At 34.2% G+C, this 25386-nt stretch overlaps 1 protein-coding gene across 2 annotated transcripts in view; it reads left to right on the top strand.

Annotated features, from left to right (window-relative positions):
- LOC150104295 (protein bicaudal C homolog 1-A-like) overlaps window positions 1–25386 on the top strand; it is a 321235-nt gene that overhangs the window by 272433 nt on the left and 23416 nt on the right. For both annotated transcript variants that reach the window (XM_090396901.1, XM_090396900.1), the window contains exons 16-17: window positions 9327–9426; window positions 18647–18792. In XM_090396901.1, coding sequence (XP_090253027.1) covers window positions 9327–9426; window positions 18647–18792 — 246 coding nt within the window. The remainder of the gene's footprint in view (window positions 1–9326; window positions 9427–18646; window positions 18793–25386) is intronic.

Below are 25386 nucleotides of genomic sequence, written 5' to 3'. Positions count from 1 at the left end.
TATCTCTGGGTTTTTTAACTTTCATAGATCAATCCCTTTTTGTTGATGTTAAGATTATTGTTGATGTTAAGATTATTGTTGATGTTAAAGTATAGTTAAGTATAGTCTAAGTTTTAACTTTGTCACCAGTAGATTTTATCAGAAGCAATATCTGCAGGATAGGTTTTTGTACTCTATGGAACTTCAAAATCATTGATTAATTAGCAAGTAATCAATTTGGTTTCTGACTATATTTGTCTTATTATCCTGTGGTGATCACCAAGTATATAGCCTTCAGGGTGGTAGCTTAAACCATGTGTTTGTTATTATTAGTTCTAGGTTTCTTTGTAAAGAAAATTAAATTAAATTAGAGCCCCTAACCAGGTACTGACAGCTGAGCCCAGGTTGTTTATAGAGATCTGCTCCTCTGAAGATTCTTCTGTACATTTCACTGTTGAGATATGAACCATCTTCCGCTAATTTATCCGTTGTTTTTCACAGAGATCCATTAGCATCCTTGTAGTAAGTGTACCCTACGGAAGGTCCCAGGGAGCATGACAGGGACATGGACTTGCTTCACTTCCTGGAAAAAAAAATCATATAGAATGGAAACTGAAAACAGGCAACTGATGACAAATGAAGGAGCCTGCAAAAAAGAAGAAAATGGAGGATTCAAGTTAGCTTCTTTTAAATTAAATCCAAATGTTAGCTACTTGGCTCACTTTTTTAACATATCTGTTCTCTCTCTCTCTTTTTTTTTTTTTTTTTTTTTTTTTTTTTTTTTTTTTTTTTTTTTTAAGGAAGATAGCACCTTTGCATAGCACAAATCGGTTGAAGGATGTGATCTAAGCACTCTTTGGGGAGCTTTCCTCTTATATGCTATCCCATGCATTTTTATCCATTGTCATGAACAAATAGGTATTTATGGTAAAAGGATCCTCCTCCACAACTTCCATTTTAGTTTAATAGTGCTGAAAGTACTTAAATTGTCATGAGACGATTTAAGTACTTTCAGCACTATTAAACTAATTAAACAGTTAAACTAACTAAACAGTTAGACTATAATAAGTTTAGTTTAATCCTTTATCCAAGTGTGAGCAATCAAAGTTTGCACCTGAAAGTATATTCAGGACTGGGGTAAGGTGGTACAACACCGGGCAACTCATTGCAAAGGTGGAGAAAGGATTAAACTAAACTTATTATAGTCTAACCAAGTGAAAAATAAACTCTCAACATCTTTCTCTGAATCCGGAGTAATTTAATAATAAGGCTGTACACCCTTTGGCAACTCCTGTACGTTGAGATGACCTCTCACTGCTTCTGCCTTGGTATCTCCACTACTGGGCATGGCTCCCACTGACGAGACCTCAATAAAGGTCGAAACCGGTATGGGTAGTGGCTCATGCCTTAATGCTTAGCATTACACACATCCTCAAGGAGATGTGCTTTGCATTATGGGAGATACTAAGATAGGAGTGATGAGAGCTTTCTCCACCTTTGCAATGAGTTGTCCTGAATATACTTTAAAGCGCAAACTTTGTTTGCTCACACTTAGATAAAGGATTAAACTAAACTTATTAAAGTATTGAACATTATTGCTAATTGGATGATAAATACCTCTGTTAAATGACTAATTAATATTTAACCTTGAACTACTTACAGGAGAGTGCATTTTTGATCTCGCCGATTTCACTTTCTCAGTCACTGTAATGAGAGTAATCAATGATCTCTAAAGAACTTATATTAAGTCACTGCATGATAGGATATCAGTAGAGAACATCACAACATATTTGACCTTTAGTTGGAAAGAGCTGAGTTTGGATTCCATCTAGGATGGGAGGAAATTTTGTGAGAGATTTTTTCAACTGAAAGTCAGTTAAGTGGTCTCAGATATGGAGGTGACAGTTTTTCAATCCCCACTGGTCTTGGTTGAGCTAGCCATAATTCCAACCAGCCCAGCACTAACTGCCATGATTCTTAATACCAATGGAATAGGAGAGTGTGTAAAGGCAGCACTAGGAGACTGTTAAAACTTTTTATTATTATTTGGACAAGATTCTGGTGCTCTTTTTGATGAAAAATAAAAAGGTCATTGAATACTGTGTGTCTGTGAAATAGTAGAATAATTACCATGATCTTCATTGCAAGGATTAAAATAAGAACAAAATATCAGATTATTTTTGTAGGTAATGATGGAATAAAACCATCCAGTTTCAAAAGTTACAGCTTTATTAAGGATAAGAAAACAAGGTTGCCATTTGTACATGATGCAAGTTTCCTCTTTTCTATGCTTTCAGAATCATCACAACTTTGATGTTAATAATTTGATTGCAATTCTTCAAGCTTTAGTATAAGCAGAAAGGGAAGATTAAATTTTTGTGTTTATTATCTTGGACACTTTTAACATACTTATTGAAGAATTAAGACTTGGTTAACAATAATTCAAGACAGAATGTGAAATAAGCATTTCCATACTCTTTTGTAAGCTAATGTGTTTGCTTCAAGAGCTAGAAATATTAATTCAGCCAAGGAAGGAAAAGACTAGAAAATGCATAAATTGTCTCGCATGCTATTCTTATAATGTCATATAAGAGGAGGTTGAGAGGGTTATGTGATCCAAGTTGCTTAGAGAATGAACAGTATTCACAGTATTCTTTGAGAGATAACTGGGTTGGTAATTAGAGTGTGGTCAGCAGTATTGTGAATGTGAACAATTTCCATGAGAAAGTTGAAGCTAATGCTCTACATCTACTGAATCATAATGGGTAAAAGGAAGCCTGCTGAGGCTCAGAATATAATCTGCAAGAAAGATGATTTCACTGCTAAGAAATTTGGACTGGAGGAAATCAAGATTTAAAGAAAGAAAATCAAACTTTAGAATGATTGGTTGAATTGGAAGAATAGAGACAGTGAATCAACTGATATAGTGAGATAGAGATTGTTAAAGATCAAAAAGAGGATATTCTAGGTTGGACATGGAATATCAATAAATTCCACCTTTGAGATGAAAAGTGAGGTAATGAATGAAGAAGAAGACATTTGTTAATTTTTCTTTTTTCTGTTTCCCACGCATAAAGGGTTCTGAACATATCTTACATTAGTATTGTGGGTAAATTAGTTATAATCCCTGCTGTAAAGTTAAACATAGTACGAAGTACTTAACTAATTATGCATCTGTACCATGTTTCTGTACTCTAATAGTGCCTTCTGTACAGCTGTGACTGAAACGTGATATTATATGCTTACCATTTCTTCTCTCCTCTCCCTGAATGAGGCTCATGACATATTGAGTGAGATATATAGGAGTAATAAATTCTATTTAGTTTTAGCTTACATGTGTGAAGCCATTATTTAAAAAAATTATACAATGTCTAATGCACATGTCTCTATTAAATGTCTAACAACTTAGTCCTCCAACAAGCAAGCTGATGGTTTTCACTAGGCACTGTAAATCATCTGCCACCTAAGGACATTCACAAACCAGAGTTCTCTTGCCAATCAGATTTGAAATTGCAGGTTGAGGATTGGCCAGCCTAGTAAAGGACTGCTATCAAAAAAAAACAAAAAAAAAACATGGAATATGTTATAAAGAACTCTGCTAATCCATGCACATGAAAGATTTCACCCATCTCTATAAATTGTCATAGGAAAGTGGCAGAAACTAAGGCTTTCATCCTATCCCACAAAACAGGCAGACTTACTGGAAAATGTAATATAATTAATTATATAATTAATTATATTACATTTAATTATAAATGTTATATAATTAACAGAGCACAGTACACTAGCCTCATAACCTTAGTTGCTTCAGTTCTAATTGCAACCACCCCCTTTATAAACCCTGGCCTTGGTAGCGGCGTCTGTTTGGAGAATGGTGACAGAAAGGTTATTTGCTAGTTGATCTGGAATCCTAAAACATTACTGTTAAATTTGGGTCCAGTATGTTTGCAACTGGTCTGCAGAATAAGTTGTGGTTTATTAAATCTAGGGTTTTAATATCCTGTTTTATATTTTGAACAGAAGAAATTTTGAGAATCTCCATACCTATTTATGTGTATGTGATCCTGCATTTGCTCATACAATGGTTTTACTGACATGACGCTCCTGCAAATCATCCGATGTGTAGTTTCTTAAACTGTCTACGATGTTGTTGCTTACTATATCTGTTTGTATTTTAATGTTATGCTGTGAATTATAAACTCTTTATTTTATTTTATTGATTTGTTACATGCTGCGATTAAAATTAGTAAATTTATTCATAGTGGTGTATCAAGCACTGACATAGCCGCAGGATAAACTTATCTCTCACTACTGTTGTTACAGTTGTTAAAAAAAAAAAAACTAATAAAGTTTCTAGTGAAGTGAAAAGTGCTGTACTAGTAGTAATACAGGTTATCTATAAACGTGGCAGTCTTATTGCCGAAAGAAAATTGTGTAGATTGATGACCAAACTGGTTGGCATTTTCCCTGAAGCCAAACTATTCAGAATAACTTTTTTATTTACAAAAATTATTCTAAATTTTTCACATTTATTTAAGCATTTATTCACAGCATGTCTGCTGTGAATAAATGCTTATTTAGATCATTTATGCACACTGACTGCTGAAAAAAAACTATGAAACCATGGCATGTATCTGCAAATGAGAAGAAGACAGTGATTTGCTATATCATGGTGGTCTGGATCCTAATGTGTCATATGACTGGGATATGTCTGTATGATATCTGCATAAAATAGAGCTAACACTTACTTTCCTTCATAATGTTATCCATTATAAATGATGAATAACAGTGGAGATAATGTGCACTCTTGTTTCACACCTGATTTTATATCAGACAATCTTCAATTCTAACTGCTAACTTACAACTTAAATTTAGACTATGTATTGCTTGATGTTAATGGTGTGAAAACCATTAACTGTAACCTTTTGAATTGCTTTTTCTTGGCACCTTGTCATATTCTTTTTCCAGATATACAACATTTAAATACAGATCTATGTTATATTTCCATAATTTCTCAACCATTTGTCTTAAATGTGAAAATGTTGCAAGTTTTTCCACTTGATTATATTATAAATTATAAATATACATTATGGGAAGGGCCTGCATTACTTCAACCTTCGTATCGTTTCTGGATCTGGCCCCCACTGATGAGACCTCAATAAAATTATACATGTCTGTAAGGATATGTGCATTGCATTATGGGATAGTAAGGCAATTAATGTGAAGTCATTAGCCTCTATATACAAACTGCCCAGTTTGCACAGAAGTTACTTCATGTGCAAACTTTGTTAACTTACACTTGGATAAAGGATGAAACCAAGAATATATAATGTCTTGGCATCTTTAATTTCTAAAAGTGTGAAAATCTGACTCTGACAATCTCTATTTAGCCTGAATCCAGTTTGTTTTTCAACTTTCCCTTCCACAATTTTTTTAGCCTTTTCTCAAGTATGTTGTATAAATCTTATCAGGAACACTCAATGGGAAAATTCCTCTAATTCTCACATTGTTTTATTTTCTTTTTTTATAGATAATTATGATGAGAGCTCTACTCCAGTCATCTGAAATTTAACTCTTTGACCATGTCTTAAAAATTTGAAAGATTATTTTCATTTAGCAGTCTTTCAAAGTTAATTATACTAGACATTTAGGATATCTTTAGCTTCAGTTTTCATGTCATCTTTATCATGTCTAATTCCTTTTATAGTATTGTTTCCTGTTTCTAAAGCTTTTTCAATAGTCTCCAGAATATTTTGCTACACTTTCCTTATATTTATTTTCTATGTTCTTTCTAAAGTCTTCCCATGACTTATTTTGCTAGTTTTACAAAGTGCTTTGGTTTTTTACATTTTTTTATTGAATTTTCTTAGAGCACATACTGACATACTTCCCAAGAACATTTTTTGTGCTTTCTTGGAAGTTTATTTTGCAATTGGTTAGACTATAATAAATTTAGTTTAATCCTGAAGCAGGCAAAATAGCTGTAATTATAATAATTTAGTTTAATCCTTTATCCAAGTGTAAGCAAACAAAGTTTGTGCCTGAAAATATCTTCAGGACTGAGGTAAGGTGGTGCAACACCAGGCAAAGGTGGACCAAGCTCTCATCACTCCTTGTCTCAGTATCTCCCATAATGCAAAGCATGTCTCCTTGCGGACATGTATACTGCTATGCATTAAGGGAAGGGCCACTACCCAGACCGGTTTCGACCTTTATTGAGGTCTCATCAGTGGAAGGCAGACCCAGACATGGAGATACTAAGGCAGAAGCAATAGGAGAGGTCATATTTACCTATACGAGTTGCCAACAAGAATAAAGTGTACCACCTTATTATTGAATTACTCTGGATTTAGAGAAAGATGTTGGAAGTTTATTTTGCACTTGGTTAGACTATAATAAATTTAGTTTAATCTTTCTTCTTTTCCTTGACCACCTTGTTAACTTCCTGAGTCTACTGTGAGTTTTCTGTCTTTGCAGATAGTCTCACCTTGTGAAATTGAGGTCTGCTAATGAATCTCCAAGGTTTGCTTCTTGTTTTCAAACTTTCATATATTTGTGTATTTGAGTCTTTAGTTTACCTCTGAAAGCTCTCTTTAAAACTTTCTTGCACATTTTGATTTTAGTGTGATGTTCAGTTTTATCCTTCTCAAAACTAAATGGTAATTATTTCCTATTTCAAATTCTCTGTGTAGTCTCATCTCCTGAATTAGTGTAAAGATATCACTAATCCTGAACAAAAATCCTGTTGGATTTCTGTTCAGAATTTTCTATTATTATCTTTGCTTTTCCTCCAAATTTTCTTAAAACATTGCTATATATCTGATAATCATTTACTACTCTGATGTTTAGATCTCTCACAAAGATCAACTTTTTCTGAGTCTACTGCATTTTCTAATGCCTCAAAAAATTCCTCCGCTTCTTCCTTAGCAAAATCTTCTGTGGGACAGTTAGGTATAAATGTCTCATTGTCTAGTTCCTCAGACTGATATTTGTCCTCATCACATTACTTTATATTTCTTGCCATTCAAGATTATTCACATATTTTGTTGCTTAGAAGAATTTCACCCGTTTTTGTCTTCATTTCATTAACACTCATGAATACTATAATTACTCCTTTCCCTGATAATTACCTGAATATAACATTGTTGCTTAGAAGAATTTCACATATTTTTGTCTTCATTTCATTAACACTCATTATGTTGATCTGTTATCTAATTGTTCTACTATTTCCATTTCTCTTCTATTGATGCTCCTTATGTTGATGGATACCAATCTTGCTGCTCAGGAGTTAAGTTGAAGTTTGTCTTAAAGTGAAAATCTGGTCATGACAATTCCTTCTTCACCTAACCAACCTGTTCTTCATCAGGTTTACTCTGTTACAATTTTTCTTGCCCTCTTTTCAAGTATGTTTGTATAAATTTTACTTAAAACAATCAAGTCATTCTTAGTTTCATTTCTCTTTTCATAGATGGATTCCATAAGAACTGAGCTCTACTCCAATCATCCAGAATTCAACCTTCTGACCAGGCCTACATCACTCTACATTTTTCTCTACTCTTTCTCAGAGCACACACACACTGACTTGCTAGAAACTTGATAGTTTCTTCTTTTTCAGAGCTGTCTCTTTAACTTTCAGGGTTCATCATGAAATGTTTGATTTTCTATCTTTGCCAACAAGTTTGCTACATGTATTCCTGGTTGAATCAATGTTTTCTTCAGAATTAGGCACTGATTCTCCATTTATTTATGGCATTTATTCTTAAATAGGAATTGCATTTCACAAGTTGAAGTATGATACATCAGATTGTGGTAATGATGTGGAGAGTCTTAATGTGCAGAAATAAAGAAGTGATTGTATAAAGACTTAGCCAGGTTTCATATGGATTATTGTGCACAGATTTGGTCACTTGCTTTTCATGGTGATGAGGATATATTATAGTTGAGAGTAGATTGACTAAAGTCATAACTGGTCTCTGGAATGTGGGATATGAAGGCAGGATTGAGGAAATGCAATTTGCAAAGTCTTGTGAATAAGAGGAGGAGATAGGGATGATACAGAGGAAATGATTGAGATCTATGGTTGAGAAGTTTGTAAGGGGTTGTTACTGCGAAAGAAATTTTTCATAGAATGGGGAGGGTATAACAAGGAGAAATCCTTGGAAACTGTATAAGGAAACTGTATAATCCATATGAAACCTTAGGTTCTTTGCATGAAGAGAGGTCAGTGAGTGGAATGCATTGTGTTAATATAGTGAATATGGATACGTTGAATGAGTTTAAAGCACAGTTTGATGAGCTTTGTATGTAACAGTGTGTACCTCCCATGATAAGTCTATTGATTCCATGGAGGTCTAGTATTAATAATAATGATATTTTTATATTTGAATCTATAGCTCACCTCTGAAAGTTGCTCTCAACTTTGATTCTTTTTAAAGCTTTCTTACACACCTTTCTTTTTAGTATGATATTCAGTTTTATCCTGCTCAAAACTAATTAGTGTAATTTCCTATTTCATTTCCTCTGTATCCTTGTGTTCTGAATCAGTATGATATTGCTATCAACACTAACACAGTCAGTGTGACTTTCTTAATTCTTGTCTTTATGCCAGAACATGTTTATAATGACTAGCCCATTACCTGGACAGAAATCCTACAGGTACTTACCATTGTTATTATTTTGCTCTTATCTCCAAATTTTCTCAACACATTTCTATATTTCTGGTATTCATTTCCTACTCTGTTGTTTGTTCAGATCTCCAACAAAGACCAATTTTTCTTTGTCAGTTTCCTTTTCTAATGACTGGATAAATTCTCCCACTCTAGTAGAACCTTCTGTGGGACTATAGACACAAATAAGTCTCATCGTCCAGTTTCTCATTTTGATCTTTGCTCACTCTATTTGAAACTGCTTGTCATTTAGGAAAAATATCTTTGTGTTGAATACTATTGTTATGCCTTCCTTTCTCTGATCATCATTTGCTAAATATAACATGGTTTTGTTATTTAGAGAAATCTCATCATTTCTGTTTTTTTCATTTTGTTAACACTGATTATGTCAACATTGTACTTTTCTAATTCTTCTGCCAGTTCCACTTCATTTCTGTTTATATTGAATAGCAGTCAGCTTCTTACATTTAACAGATGTCAGCTTAAATTTACTTGAATCTTGAATTCTGCATATGTTAAGTTGAAGTTTGTTCTACTAGCTGACCTGTTTGCCCTGGTCCTTTGCAGAAATATTCTAAACATTTTCTGGACATCCTTCCATATTAGGAAACGCACTTTTTTTTTAAATGAAACTTTTAAAAATAAATTTATAAAGTTATTCTTTCATTGTGTATTTCTTAGGATAATTCCAGAAAGCATACCACCGAGTTTGAAAAGGAGTGGAATAATACATCCAATCTCTCAAGTCAAGAATTGATTCATCCAGTAGAACCACAAAGTGGTAAGAGCCCAAATTTGTCTAAAAGTAGTGGAAGAATAGTGAAATTTCATTTTTATAAACAAGAAAAAAGTTAAGAAAAATAACATGAGTAGAGTTTAATTGTGTAATGATTTATTTATTATTATTTTATGAATAAATATACTTGCTTTTGCATCACTGGACTTCACAAATCTCTCAGCTATGTGAATTTCATTATTATCCAGATATACTGAAACTGTAAAGTTTAAAACATATCATTGTGCAAACTCACTTGTAAATGTTGAAGCATGCAATGAGTTATATCCAAGGCCTACATCTCAGTTTGAATTCCAGCACGTTCATTCTAATGAATACAACCTTCAGAATTGGAATTCCCTAGTATTATGCAGTTTAAAAAACAATGGACTTAACCTAAAAGCTATATATATATATATTCATCTTTTATTAGTGAATTTAATGGTTTCACAGCTATTTCAAACTATATTGGTCTTCCTCAGGGAACAGAAAACTTTATATGAGGGTAAAAGCCCTTGTATTAGTATTGTAGCAATCTCATGTCATATATCTGAACTCTATCAGTGCATAAGTTGTAAACAGTGACAAAAGTGCCTCTAATCTTATTTGGCTTTGGCAAAATAGATTAGAGACACACAAATAGAACACACTACCTACTCTGCCTGGTTGGCAGAGTAGGTAGTGTATCTGTTCTCTAATTTTCTTCTTCAGCCATCTATTAGGGGTCGGCCTTTTTATGTGATGTGACCTTACACATGTGCAATTATAAAATGCAATTATAAATGCAATTGACTTGTTGTAAAGCCTGACATTGGGCGTACCTGTTCTCTAATATATGAAGGAATTTCATTTTGGGGAGGATATATATGAAGGTCTATAGGCGGCGAGCAATTACTGTTGTGCATTGTAAAACTACCACCTTACTTTTAGCCTACCCGCCCACAATACTGAATGCACTATAGGTTTACATCCTTTTATGGGTAGGATTCACATAAACATAAACACTGAGTTAGCTTTGCATTAGGAATGCCCGCCTCCTCCCTCGATTTACATATTCAGCATGATAACAAAGTACCACACAATAACGTCATGTGTGGCTACTGTAAGTGAGCACACTTATCCTCTGTATATAATCAGTAAATGTTTGCCAGTAATGGGGAAATATGGCACTGTAAACCAATTTGACTGCAGCTGATAGTCAGGTCTCGGAGGGCAGGCAGTAGTATTTCAGAAACAGCCACACTTTTGGTTGCTCCTATACTACTGTATAATACCAAAATTGGATTAACTGTGAACAGACATCCAGCAGAAGGGCTCACATTAGTCAGGCACTTAACCATGCATGCCTGATTTAATCTTTATCATGTTGTACTTAATCATGCCTGATTAAGCCATGCATGCATGACTTAACCATGTATGATTGGGTACAACCATCACACAGCTCACCCACCAGTACAACAGCAGGGCAGTTTGACCCATTTCCACATGCACCATGTGGTGCACCTTGTTTCACCTAGGGTTCCACAACTGGAGACCAACAAGAGTACCCATGATGACAGCCAGGCATCACAAACAATGCCTCACATTGACCAAGGAATGTCAGCAATTGATCCTCAACAGATGGAAGAAGGTCATCTGGAGTGATGAGTCCTGTTTCCTGCTGCACCATCCTAATAGCCAGATTTGCATTTGGCATAAACAGCATGAAGCCTATCCCCTGGTTGCACAGTTGGTGTTCAGTAGGCTGGTGGAAGTGGTGTTATGGTCTGGGGAGCTTTTTCCTGACTGCCCTAGTTCTGTTGGTTATCATTCCACAAACTCCGAATGGTGAATGCTACAGGGACCTGTTAGCTAACCATCTCCATCCATATCTACAGGAGGTCTACCCCAATCACAGTATCATTTTTCAACAGGACAAAGCCCTTGTCATTAAACTCATACAACTACTTAGTGGTTGGAGGAACATGACAACGAATTTGCCATATTGCCTTGCCCACCAAACTCACCCGGCTGTAACTCAAATGAACAAGCATGAGATATGCTAGAACAGGGTGTGAGAAATGCTGATCCTCCTCCACAGAATCATTGTGAACTGATGGAGTTGCTGCAGTGGACATGGGTCAAGTTATGCATGGAGGATGTTCGACATCTTGTGGAGTCTGTTTGTAGGCATCTGTGAGCTGTGATTGCACAGAGAGGTGGACCAACACGTTATTAGGTGGGTGTTCCTAATGCAAAGCTAACTTAGTGCAAAAAAAAATTAAAAAAAACTGGTCAGCAAAAATAAAAAATGCAACTACATATCTGGAAAATGTTGTGGATGTTTTTTTTTTTGGACTTACTTTAATGAAATACTTAAATGTAACTCTCCCCAATAATCTTTCACCAATTAGATTTTGTGAAATTGATGCAAGTTTCATCATCATTAATATATAATGCTGATTACTGTCACCAGAACTTTCCCATTTTATAGTGCACAAATTTAATTTTTCAGTTTACAATTATGTCTGTTTATTGTTCCTTTCTAAATTTCTTCATTGAGTGCATAATTTACATTGCCATGTGGCAGGGGTGTTCAACCCGTCTATCGCGGAGCGATTTTTGGTCAGTCTCTTGTGTATTCCTCCATACACACAAATTTAATTAAAACTGAAAACATAATATTTTAGTTATCATTATTTTGTATTATTTTTAATTCGCTTTAAGTGTATTGCTATTGTTTATTTATTTTTCATTAAAATCGTCAAATCAGTAATTTTCTTATGAGTCCAGGTAAATTAATTAATTTGGATCAGTGGAAGTCAAACAGCGAGCCGAGTGAATACGATTATAAGCAAAGTGTAAAATTATCGATTGTAGCTTTAGTATTAAATATTCCAAAGCACATTATATCGATTTTTTACTTAGGTTAAGGCCCATGTGAACATTGTAAAAAAAATAAACTTTGTTTGTCTCGATATAGTTTGTATTAGATGTTTTTGTAAATAACTCTTTTGAAGCTAACTGTATATACTGCTTTAATAAGAATATGTTAGAGTGTTAAAAACAAAGGCAATGTTTTTGTCGCCGAAGCTTTAAATGGCGGCATTAGAAAGATTGTTATTGAAATTTGTATGTGTGAGAAAGGCTTGCAGGTTCTAAGTGTAAACATCTCCGAAGTCAGTCAGAAAGAGTTCAAACAACTTTCTGATAGCCGGCAACTTACAATCAAAAGAAAGCGCAAGAGAACAAAAGGCGTGTGGAACTTGAAACTTAAGCTGAAAGACTCATACCAATTCTTTGGGGGTTGCCAAACTTCATGCGAGGTCTCAGAAGAGGCCTAATAAAAAGGGACTGAAGCAAGGTCCCGGTTCCAGAATTACTGTCAGAGAGGAGGCCTCCAGAGAGACTACCCGGATCCACGTTGCTTGAGAGAGGAGTTCCCACTTCCAGAAAGGAGCTTCTCAGTTCGAGAATAGCTAGAGAGAGAGAGAGAGAGAGAGAGAGAGACTACTTCTAGGCTGCAGACAAGGTTTCAAATTGCCGAAAGGAAGAGTTCCAATTGCTGGAGAAAAGTTTCCAGGCCAGGTTAATGTCAGACATTCACCAGTGTGTTGCATTTTCATTACAATTTGATGAATCAAATGACTTAGCTGATATTGCTCAGTTAATAGTATTTCAAGATTATTCAAGTAAAGAACTTTTGAAAATTATACCATTATTGGGAAGGACTAGGGGGAGAAGACATTTTTTCGGCTTTTGATGAATTTGTAAAACAACACAAACTTCCGCTTTTTAAACTTGTGTCTATTACTACTGATGGTGCTCTTACAATGATAGCGTAATAAGTCGGGCTTCATTTCATTATGTAAAAACGATGACAAATATCCAGATTTTTTAACGTACCACTGTATTATTCACCAAGTATTGTGTAGTAAAAGATTAAACACAAAAGATGTTTTGGATATTACATTTAAAATTGTAAATTCTGTGCGAGGAAAAGCCCTGCAATGGCAGTTATTTAAATTACAGGCAGATGATGATAGGTAACTTCTGTTGTACAATAATATTTGCTGGCTCAGCAGAAGTCAATTTTTAGAAAGATTTCTTGTATTAATTAACGATATAAAAAATTTTCTTTATGAAAAAGGAGATATTTATCCACAATTGAGTGATAAAAGATGGTTGTTACACTTGTAATTTTTAGTAGATTTCTGTACGAAATTAAGCAATTTAAATTTAGAGTTACAAGGTAGAGATAAAAATTTAATTGACATGTTAAGTTCAATAAAAACTTTCTAACAATACTTACTTTTATTAAAGAAAAAATATAAATGACCGCAAATTTAGACATCTCCCATATTTATTAAAATTTTTTGGACAAAATCAAGAAATGCTTCGCTATGATTTAAAAGAATTTATTCGTGAAATAGAATTAGTCGAAGAAGAAATAAATTCAAGATTTTCAGATTTTAATAAAACTGAAATGATTGTATCTTTTATCAATAATCCATTTCAAGAAAACTTGAACATCACAGACATTTCAAATAAAATTAGTGGGCTGTTTGATATAAATCAAGCTGAAGTAGAACTTGAGATAATAAACATTCAGAATAGTTTACATTTAAAATAAGTAAACAATGAAGTCATTTGAAAGTATGCACATGAAAAATTCTCGATATTAACTGATATTGCGCGAAAAATTCTGTCGTGTTTCGGATCGACATACTTGTCAGAATCCGCTTTTTCAAATATGACTGTCATAAAAAAATCAATTAAGAAACCAAATTACAAATAATCATTTGGATGATTTTCTGTCATTGGCCACTTCTTCATATCAACTTGACTATGAAAATATTGCGAGGTCCAAACAATGCCAAATTTCACATTAACTTTTTTTTTTAATCAACCAGCATTTCCTATAACTTGTGAGTTTGTAATCAGTCTGTTTTTTATAACTTTGGTTTTCCAAGATAGAGAAATAAATATTTTATTCCAATTTTTTTTTTTTTTTTTTTTTTTTGTATTAAAATAATTAAAAGTGATAAATAAATTTTATACACAAATAAAGTTTTTGTTGTGTATTTTTTTTAGTTGTTTATTTGTGCATAATCAGATATCAAATTGAGGGAACGTGATCTATATAAGAGAGTAGATCGGTGAATAACTTACATATAAGAGAGTAGATCGCCAAATAACTTTTTATAGAAAAGTAGCTCGCGTAGTAAAAAAGATTGAACACCCCTGCCATGGAATGGGAGAAAACTAGTTTTGTAGGGCATATTTTTTTTTCTTAATTTTGCTAAATGTATAAAGAAGAATGCTTCACTATGTTAGGACTTTTTCGCATTGAGATAAAAAAATTTGTCCAATAAAAAAATAATAATTGTATTTGATGTTGAACTAAGATGTCATTGTTTCCTCTTATTGCTGTAATTTTTTTATGTCTCAGATTATTCCTTAGATGTTTATTATTTGCATTTGGTTCACTTTCTGTATTTCTTTTTCTTGTCTTCATTCAGAATGTTGCATCTCAAAGACGAATGTTCAAATTAGGTTTTATTATTATTATTAAATTTTTTTCCTTCCTTCTGTATATTATTTTTATGCTTCTGTATATGTATATAAAATGAGATATTCTATAGGGGCTTAAATTACACATACAACGTGATGATACAGTATCACATCAACTTAGATCTCACCTGGTTAAACAAAACCCACTGGTTTTGGAAGGAAACCAATATTTGAACACTAAAAATTCAACTACTGTAACAACTTCAAAAGTAACAGAACTGGTGATAGATATCACAGAAATGCCATGCTGAAATAATTTGTGATACTAAGACAAAGCTAACTGGAAAGAGAACTTTGCATAGTCTTAAGTGGGAAGAATTAACCAAGGTTTCTGACTTAATATAAATAAATTAAAGATGCCAAGAAATTATATTCTTGGTTTAATCCTTTATCTAAGTGTAGGCAAAAGTTTGTGCCTGAAGTGTTTTTAAGACAAGGCAACTCATATATAGAAGCTAATGATTTCGCACCACTTGCCTTAGCATCCTATTTGCCTTGTTCTGAAAATACTTCAGGAGAAAACTTTGTGTGCTTACACTTGGATAAAAGATTAAACCAAGAATACAATTTCTTGGCATCTTTAATTTACAGTATAACCAAATAGAAAAACTTCCAACAACTTTCTCTAATTCAGAGTATTTTAATAATGAGTTGTGACACCTTTTGGCTGCTTGTATATGGAAATATGACTTCTGCATTACTTCAACCTTTGTATCACCTCGGGATCTGGCTCCCACTGATGAGACCTCAGTAAGGATCGAAACTGGTCTGGATAGTGGCCCTTCCCATAATGCATAGCATTATACATGTCTGTAAGGATATGTGCTTTGCATTATGGAATACTAAGGCAAGTGATATGAAGTCATTAGCTTCTATATGAGTTGTCCTGTCCTGAAAATACTTCAGGTGCAAACTTTGCTTACACTTGGATAAAGGATTAAACCAAGAATATAATTTCTTGGCATCTTTAATTTATAGTATAACCAAGTGCAAAAACTTCCAACTCTTGACTTAATGTCCAGTCCTTAACTGCTCATGCACTTCTCTACCCAAACACTGAACAAACAAGGATGGGTTGGCTTTGTTTAATATAGTACTAGTCACTATGTTTACTGTAGAACACTAATATTCAAAGCTAAACATAGAAATAATTTTTTTCAGTAGGAGGCAGTTTTAAGTGATGTAGAAAAGTGTTTTAAAATTGAAAAATGCAACATTTGTTTGTTGTTATTATTGTACCATGGAGTCGAAAGACTCATTGCAGGATGTAAACTATCCACGCAATCTATCGTACCTCTGCTTCAAACCCATTAACAGATAAAGCACTCACAACTAACTCTGGCAACTCTCCAAACAAACAAAAAAAATAACACTGAGGGGTATGCTGGGTTCTGTGCCATAGTATCAGTTATTGGATGAGAAGGATATTGACAGTGCATGAGGAAATGTTTTAAAAATTCTTAAATGATGCAATATCAGAATGTGTCCCTAGAGTTCGAAGAATAGAGTAGGAATGAAATGGATGTGTAATCTTATTAAGCAAGAGATTCATAAGAAAATGATGTGGAAGGAATATCACGTGCATAAGTATGATGTCAGTTATGATAATTATAAGCAGCAGCCAGAAGAGTCAAGTGTTGTATGGAACGCTAAGTCCGAGTATGAAAAGAAACTGACTTTGGAAGTTAAAGACAGTCCAAAAGAATTCTATCGTTATGCTGCAAGTAAAAGAAAGAAAGAAAGAATGAATGTGAAAGAGTAACTCTGCTGAATGCAGATGGTATGCAGGTGACTGATGCAGAAATAATTGTTCAACTAATGAGCAGCCATTTAGCTAAAAGCTATCAACCTGTTATATGCAACATTGAACTCACTGCTATCTCTTCACTGTATTAGGAAACACGTGTGGATGAGGAGGAAGCACTAGAGCTGCTGCACAAAATGAATAAGAATTCTGCAATAGGAACTGATGGGATATCAGCACAGGTGCTAAAAGAGTGTTCAGCTGAACTGGCGTTGATCGGGCTATATAATTTGAGTCTCAGAACAGGGAAGATTCTTCAGGAATGGAAGTAATGTATGGTAATCCCATTGCACAAGAATGGTATTAAGACCAATATATTCAACTATCAAACAATCAGTATGTCAGAAGTGGTGAAGATTTTAGGAAAGTTAGGGCTCGCATTCAGAAATGGGTTGATAGAGAATCTCTACTTTGCGATGAACAGCATGGGTTTACTAAGGGAAGGCCATTTTTTAGCAACTTGCTCACATTCTATAATCATGTTACCACTGAATTAGACAAGGGGAATGGATACACCATAATACTTTTGGCTTTTTACAGAATACAGCATGGAAGATTGTTGCATAAATTGGAGAATATGTGATTGGATTATGGACTATTGGCATGGATAAGAGATGGCTGGGTGACTGACAGATATCAAAAAGTTGTGTATGGGGATAGGTGAATCTGCAAGATTCAAAGTAACCAATGGTGTGCTTCAAGGATCAGTTCTTGGTCCACAGTTATTCAGTCTGTATTAATGACATTGGGAAGGATTTGACGTGCGACTTACAGCTATTTGCTGATGATGCAAAGATAGATAAGGTAATCAGGAGTTCTGCTGATATGCAGAATGATTTGAATAGGCTGGAATTGTGGGCATGTGAAAATGGCTGTCATTTCAATTAATAAATGTAAAGTCATGCACTTTGTTGTGATTAGATATCCAATGTCTAATTCAATGTATTATATTGGTGGGATTGTGCTTGAAGAAACTGATGAGGCTAGTGATCTTGAAGTTTTAGTAGACAAGAAGTTGAAGCTCAAGGATAATATAGCAAAAATTGTAAATACAACTCAGATGGCAATGCTGAAATGAACCTTGACATGTAAAGATAAGGAAGTCATTTTGTCTCTTTACAAGGCCTTTATAACACCTCACTTGGACTATTACATCAGGTCTGGTCTCCTGTGTTCCTTAATGATTCTGATACAGTGGAGAGAGTGCAAAGGAGTGTGTCAGAATGATATTTAGATTGTGAAATACAGATTAAGAATTTATAGGCTGCAGACGTTTGCAAACAGGAGAAAGTGGTGTGATATGATTGACAAACTTCTAAAAGCATTATACAGAATTTCAGTAGATGGAATTTTTCATTTTTTAGAGGGTGGGGAAAGGATACAAGGGCATCCATGGAAGTTGAGAATGAAAAATTCCATCTATCAGATGGAATCAAATCTAGCCCTGACCACCTAGAAGGGGGTCAGGGCTAGATTTTTTTTCTCTCTCATAGAGTAGTGCGTGATTGGAATCGATTGCTGTTGGATGTAGTGTGAATGAATTCAAGAACAAGTATGACAGCTGGTGCAAATAGCATGGCTTCCCTTGATATGTTCATGACTCCCTGGAAGTCTTTCTTAATAATATTAATAATAATAAAACATTTGAGATTATCTTCATTTTCTTAAATTAGAAAATACAAAAAATCATTTTCAAGTGCAACTGTTGATTAAATAGGATTATGTTTGGAAAATTCAAGTTTCATGATGCATAGATTTTTTCTGATATTTCATGTAATGAAATATTGATAAAATAAAGTTCTGAAATTTTTCTCAATGAATATGCTAGTAGTGAAACTCAAATACTTTGGTGTATATTTTTATGTTTAGGAGAGGTTCTCTTTAGCACCAGCAACTTCTTTGATGCAGTTTTTTCCAAGTCGCACAACTTGACATGTGCAGAAACAGAAAATCTTTCAGAGTTGCTCAGCAGACAAGGTTTAGCTAAATATGTGGACACATTCCAACAGCAAGAGGTAAGCCAAATGATACATCTTTTAATAAAGAGTACATGTTAAAAATGGTCTAAATGTTTCTTGATTTTTTTTTTTTTTTTGCTTTAATTTGCAGCACTGTATTTGCACTGTGGACATATATTTCAGTTAAGTATGAGTGTATCAGAGAAATGTTAAGGTATTTATACTGAATGCAAACACATTTTTACGAGGATAATTAAAATGGAAACCATATTTTGTATTTATAATGTTATATTATTAGTATGCTAATTTATTTCTTTGTAATATTTTATCTAGTGTTTTTTGATCTGATCCATCTGAGAGAGAGGAGGAAGATGGTTAAAAAAAAAAAACTACTGAAACAGATGATATGTATACTGTATAATTCCTAAATTCATTCAGATATTGAATGTCTGGAACAACTTTTAGTAGCATTAATGCAATTTGCAGCTAGTTCATCCAAAATCACCACATATTTAATATATTTGGGCATTATTTCTTTAATTTCAACATCAAAATATAAAGAATATTGTTAAGAATGCTTTGTAGTATTAGGAAAGTCATGATTGTTAAAGACAACTTGACAAGTCATTAACGTTTTTTTTTTGGTAACTTAAATATTTTTCCCAGTATTCTAAAATATTTAGCAAGCATTGTAAAATTTTATTTTTTTGGTAAAATTTTAAATTTTGCTTGAAGATCACAATTGTTTCAGCCCTTAAGATGTGTTATTTGACATTCAGCATTCTCTAGTAAGATAGTAACAATGTTTTTAGTGCAGATGAGCTAATCTTTACTGTAGTGCTGTGAACTTTGAAGAGTTTAGAACATTGATATTTTAATATTAATATTTATTAATAATATTAAGACTTAGAACATTAATATTTTGGCTTACTGTGTGTTGACTCCTGAAAAATCCTTATTAAAGTTTTTCATTGCATATTATAATAATCTATAATTATTTAAATAATGAAGCATTTTTGATTGCTATAACTATTTATGATAGGACAGAATAGGGACGGAGTGATTGTCAATGAGAAGTGCATACATAGGAGGAATGGTGTGCAGTTTATATATATCTATGGAGTAAATTTCATGATCAAAGAACCTGTATATGCTTGATGGACTGCACTTGAAAGGTTTGGGAGTTAGTGCTTGGAGAAAGTGTCATTTAGTGAGAGTTTGGAAGTGCAAAACCAGAAAAGCTAGTGATATTAGAGAGGAGTGGAGCGATCAAGCATATGTTTAGCCACCTCTGAGATAGATGAGTATGAGTGCAGGAATGATTGAAAAGAGCTGGGTATAGTTCCCCAGGTTTTGAATTGGAATGGGCAGGTAATAACAATATGTATGGGTAACTGTGGGCCCAAAGGGATTAAAATGCATGTACACAAATGCCTAAAATATCAGAAATAAAGGGGTATTATTAATGATAGCTGAAGAGCTTCAACAAAAATAGAAGTTAAAGAAGATTGTAGATCTGAGGGAAATGGTTCATTTGAGGCTATCTGGTGTGAGATAGAGACCAATAGGACAAAATATATTGGGTTGCTGCTATAGACCTGAGGCTCCAGAAGATGTGGATGACATGCATTGGCAGATTAGCACAATGAGTGCAGGCCCAGCAATTATCATGCGAGAATTCAACTATGGGGATGTAGATTGGAAGGAGGAAAGGGCACGTGGAAAAATGAAAATGGATTTTACACAGTTACTGAGGAATAATTACTTGAAACAGCACTTGATGGAGGAGACTAGGGATTTGAGTATTTTGGATCTGGTAATAGTATCAGAAGATACTACATACAATAGATCTCCTACATGCAGTAGAAGATGCTACTACAGTAGCAATTCTACCTCCAATCAGAGAGTGACCATGCAGTCTTGTCCTGTGAAGTTACTCAACATATAGAATTTTCAGTTGGGAAAGGGTTTATGTGGAACTACAGTAGCAATTCTACCTCCAATCAGAGAGTGACCATGCAGTCTTGTCCTGTGAAGTTACTCAACATATGGTATTTTCAGTTGGGAAAGGGTTTATGTGGAACTACGAAGCTGCCAATTTTGACAAACTGAGGTGGCAACTTGGAGCTGTGCCATGGAATGAATGTCAGTAGTGCATGGGAAACAGTCAGGGATTGAACAAGGCAGTATCAGACTGCATACCCAGGTCATGAGGATAAACTGAGTAGAGATTAAATGGATGAGTGAAATATAAAGCAGGAGCTGCAAAAAAAGAAAGCACTGTGGAAGGAATTTAAACAAAAAGGTAATTAGCATACTCACAAGCAAGCAAGATAACAAGTATGGTACGGAAGGCTAAATTAGCTAAGCAGGCCAAATAAATTCAAAAAAGTTTTTTCACTAAGTAGCAAGTAAGAGAAAAAGTTACTATGGAAAGATAACTTTATAGATGGTAGGAAAGTGGCAGAAGAAATAGTTCAGTCATTAAATGATCATTTTGCAAGTGTATATCATCCAGATGGTGATTTTGCAGTTACTGATGTGGCAGAGACTGATGTGAGAAGTGAGGTAGATGAATCTGAAGTACTACTGAAAAATTTTAGTATATCAATGTGAATACAGCAGTATGTCTGTTCATGTGCTACAAGAATGTTCAAGTGAACTAGCAGTTCTGACGAGTTGTTGAATCTAATTCTCAGCTCTCGCAAGGTTCCAAGGTTGCTCCAAGACAGAAGTCGCAAATTACAGACTAATTAATATTTCTGGAATGGTGGTTATTTGAAAAGTTGGTTAAAAGTAAAATTTAGGAATGTGTGGATAGGAATATGATACTCTATAGGGAGCAGCATGGCTTTGTAAAAGAGAAGTCCTGCCTCAGTAATTTATTCACATTTTATAATAAGATGAAAGTGGAATTGATTAAAGGAAATGGCTTTACTATGATACTGCTAGACTTTGTAAAAGCATTTGAAAGAATACTACATGGAAAATTATTACATAAATGGAGCAAATGAAAATGGATATGAGGTTGTTGGCATGGGGGTGGGGGGGGCCTGATAGACATCAGGGAGTTGTGTATGGTGGAGTCGAATCAAGACAAATGAGGATGATTAGTGGAGTGCTCCAGGGCTCTGTACTAGGACCACTACTCTTTAATTTGTACATTAATGATATAGCAGAAGATTTTAGCAGGGAATATTCAGTTGTTTGTTCATGTTACAAAACTGGAGAGGTTCATAAGGTGATATAGATATCTTGCAGGATGACTTAAATACATTGAGTCAATGTATTTAAGTCATCCAATGAAATAAATTGTTCATTGAGCAATGAACAATTTAATATTGTAAAATGCGAGGTAATGCACTTTGGGATGAAAAGAGTTATATACTTTGCATCAGTTAGAAGTTTTTTCACTTGGCTATACTATAAATTAAAAATACCAAGAAAATTATACACTTGGTTTTATCCAAGGTCTGGCTCCCACTGAAGAGACCTCAATAAAGGGCAAAACCATTCTGGGTAGTGATCCTTCCCATAATGCATAGCATTATACATGCCCACAAGGAGATGTGCTTTGCATTATGGGATACTAGGGCAAGTGATGTGAAGTCTTAGCTTCCTTATACGAGTTGTCCTAGTCCTGAAAATACTTAAGGTGCAAACTTTGTTTGCTTACACTTGGATAAAGGATTAAACCAAGTATATAATTTCTTGGTATTTTTAATTTATACTTTGTATCATATTGATGGGTCTAGATTATAGAAAATTGAGGATAGTGATGTGGGTATTATAGTGGATAGATTTGAAATTCAAAGGATTTATTGCAAGAGTTGGCAAAGTAGCACAGAGAATTACTCGGATGTTGAAGAACACATTGACAAGTAAAGATAGACAGGTTATTATCCCTCTTTATAAGGTATGATTCAGCAACATGTGATTCAGAGATGGGAAGGAGGATTCAGAGATTAGTGACCATGCTCATGACAGGTTTGTGGAATGTTCCCTATGAGAATAGATTGAAGGTGTGCAGAGTTTAGCTGAGAGGTGGGGGAGAGGGGATATGATAGAAACTTAAAAGTTACTAAAGGGATTCTATAAGATTGACACGAGAGAAATTTTCAGGGGGAAACAAGGGATCACACTTGGACGTTGTCTAAGAGTATGGTTAGTAAGGGTGTGCAAACTAGGTTCTTTACTTGGAGAGTTGTGAATGAGTGGAATAATTATCAGAGTTGGTTGTGAGTGCCCAAACAATGAATGAGTTAAAGGATATGTATGATAAGTATTGTGTTAATGGATAGTGTGGGTCTTTCACAATGAGTCTTTTAATTCCATGGCGTTTCCATATGAATAATAATATTTCCTTATTCCAACATCTGCACCTTGCCAACTTGCATTCATGCTGATTACTCACTTTTACAAATGTTTCAAAAATCTGTTTAGAAATATTACATATTACAGCTGAGGAAGTTGTTTCGATTAATTTTCCAGAATTGAGGCAGTATAGAACATTTCTAATGAATACAGTTTGGCAAGGTGTTATTGTTAAAATAGGAAATAGAAAAATATAAAATGTGGCAGTGATGGTGGTGGGGAGATATTTTTCATTTCTAGATAGGAATTAATTTCTGCAAAAGTGTACAAATTTAAAGTTTCTATTCTATTTTTATGTTGATATTATTAGCAGAGCCTCCATAGCTTTGTCTGTATAGAATCAGAAAAAAAACTTGGGTTCGATTCCCATCCATATTGTGAGGAACCTTTTATCTGGTCTCTTTTGACTAAAGGTGAGTTAGCTGGTCTCATGTGGAGGTAGAGGGATTTTTTCACCCAGAAACTCAGGATTTTCAGCCCTCAGAACAGGCAAACTAGCCCCATGAGCACATGGATTTACAGTCATGAATGTTTACAACAGTATGTGAAAAAGATATGGTCCTGACTCAACCATGATGTGCTTCCATTCATCATTGCTACACAAAAATTATTTGAATGATCAAATAATTTTTGTGTAGTAATGATGAACGTTTTTAGACTAAACTGAAGAACAATTTTTGGATGTTATCTAGATTTTGTTAAATGAGAACAGTGCTAAAGATCACATCCTCAGTGTTATAATACCCATAAGTCAGAAAAGGTGCTTTCATTTATTTTATTTAATTTTTTTTTTTTGTTTTGGATTTATATTTTTTACTTTGGAAAGGTAGGATTAAACTAAAACAATTGATTGCTTTTTGATGCAATCGTACATGTGCAGACCTTCTCTGGTATTATCTGGGTTTTCATCTTTCCGTTTGGAATGAATGATTATAAAGCTCCAAAAGCTGAGATTGTTCCTGAATACTACAACATTCTGGCATTGATATTCTTTCTGTTAAAAAAATTAAAATTTGATATAAAGAAATCTTTAACCTCTTTTGCCATGAACTTCCACAGTTGGATACTTACAACATTTTGCTTTATCACTTATTGAAGTTCCAAGGATACCCTAACAGGAGGAATCTTGCTTAGAGAATTGCATATGATTGCCTTCCAGTCAGTACCATTAAATGGACGTACTGTAACGTCAGAGATCCAATCTGTAACATCTGTTACTGATTGAAAACATAGAGCATGCATTCTGCAGAATGCAGCTGCACTCTTGCCCTGCATATTTAGAACAGGTTACTGCAATACCCTCCACCTGTCAGCAATGGGAGGAGAATTTTCATTTTTATAATTAATGAATCAAAATACCATTTATGGAAGGTTGAGAAACATGGATTCTAAAACTAGCAATGTGACATACACATGCTTTACAATATTGTATTGTAGAAATTTTATTGTTCAGACTTTTGTATTTTGAAAGAAGCATTCTAGTCAGTGGCGTAGCTAGAAGGGGGCGGTCCGCCCCAGCCTGCACTTTGAACCTTTTTGAACTTTAACAGTTGATTCTAAAATACAGTCTCAAGTACTCATTTCCAAATATTGTAATACTACTGCGAATTTTCCTCACAATTGCTGTAAGGTTGCTAGTTGTGAGAGGAGTTTTTCTAAATAAAACTGATTAAGAATTACCTACATTACTATGAAATAGACTTCGCCAATGTCATCGATTTTGCTAACAGAAAAGGAAGAAATATAACATTTTAGAATGTTGAAATTAAAGTTTTACTTCAAAAATAAACATAGCGTTTTAATTTATTTCCATATACGTCGTTTTCACTTTTTGTAGTATTTTTGGTGTGTATTGAGAGGGCGGCAAAATCAGGGACCGCCCCCAGGTGGCAAAAGCTCTAGCTACACCACTGATTCTGATATATATCAAATTTTTGGCTAGGTGGTGTAGACTACCCACATTTATGCAATATGCACCAGGGGGAGATAAAATTCTGTCTATTTTTACTATAGGAGGTTTTCTAAATGGTTCCTCTTAGTTCAATGTGGTCTTATGGCCAGTAACAGGGATGACTGGAGAGCATTCCCAGGCATAGCAGGCCAACTCAAGGTTGTTAACTCCAGATGGCTGACCACCTGGATATCATTCATCTTTATGCTTTAATTTCAATTGGTCTTTTGGTTGTTCATCTGCATGAAACTGGTGAAAAAGGAAAACTGATAGTTTTTGGCTATATGATGATATTAAAGAGCTGAGGCCTTTTTCTCTATCTTATA

Source organism: Typopeltis vanoorti, chromosome 8, assembly GCF_054136105.1.
Source record: "Typopeltis vanoorti isolate ZY-2024b chromosome 8, IOZ_Tvanoo_1.0, whole genome shotgun sequence".
Taxonomy (NCBI): domain Eukaryota; kingdom Metazoa; phylum Arthropoda; class Arachnida; order Uropygi; family Thelyphonidae; genus Typopeltis; species Typopeltis vanoorti.
The sequence above is the reverse complement of the archived record's forward strand: the minus strand, read 5'-3'. Positions and strand labels throughout refer to the sequence as shown.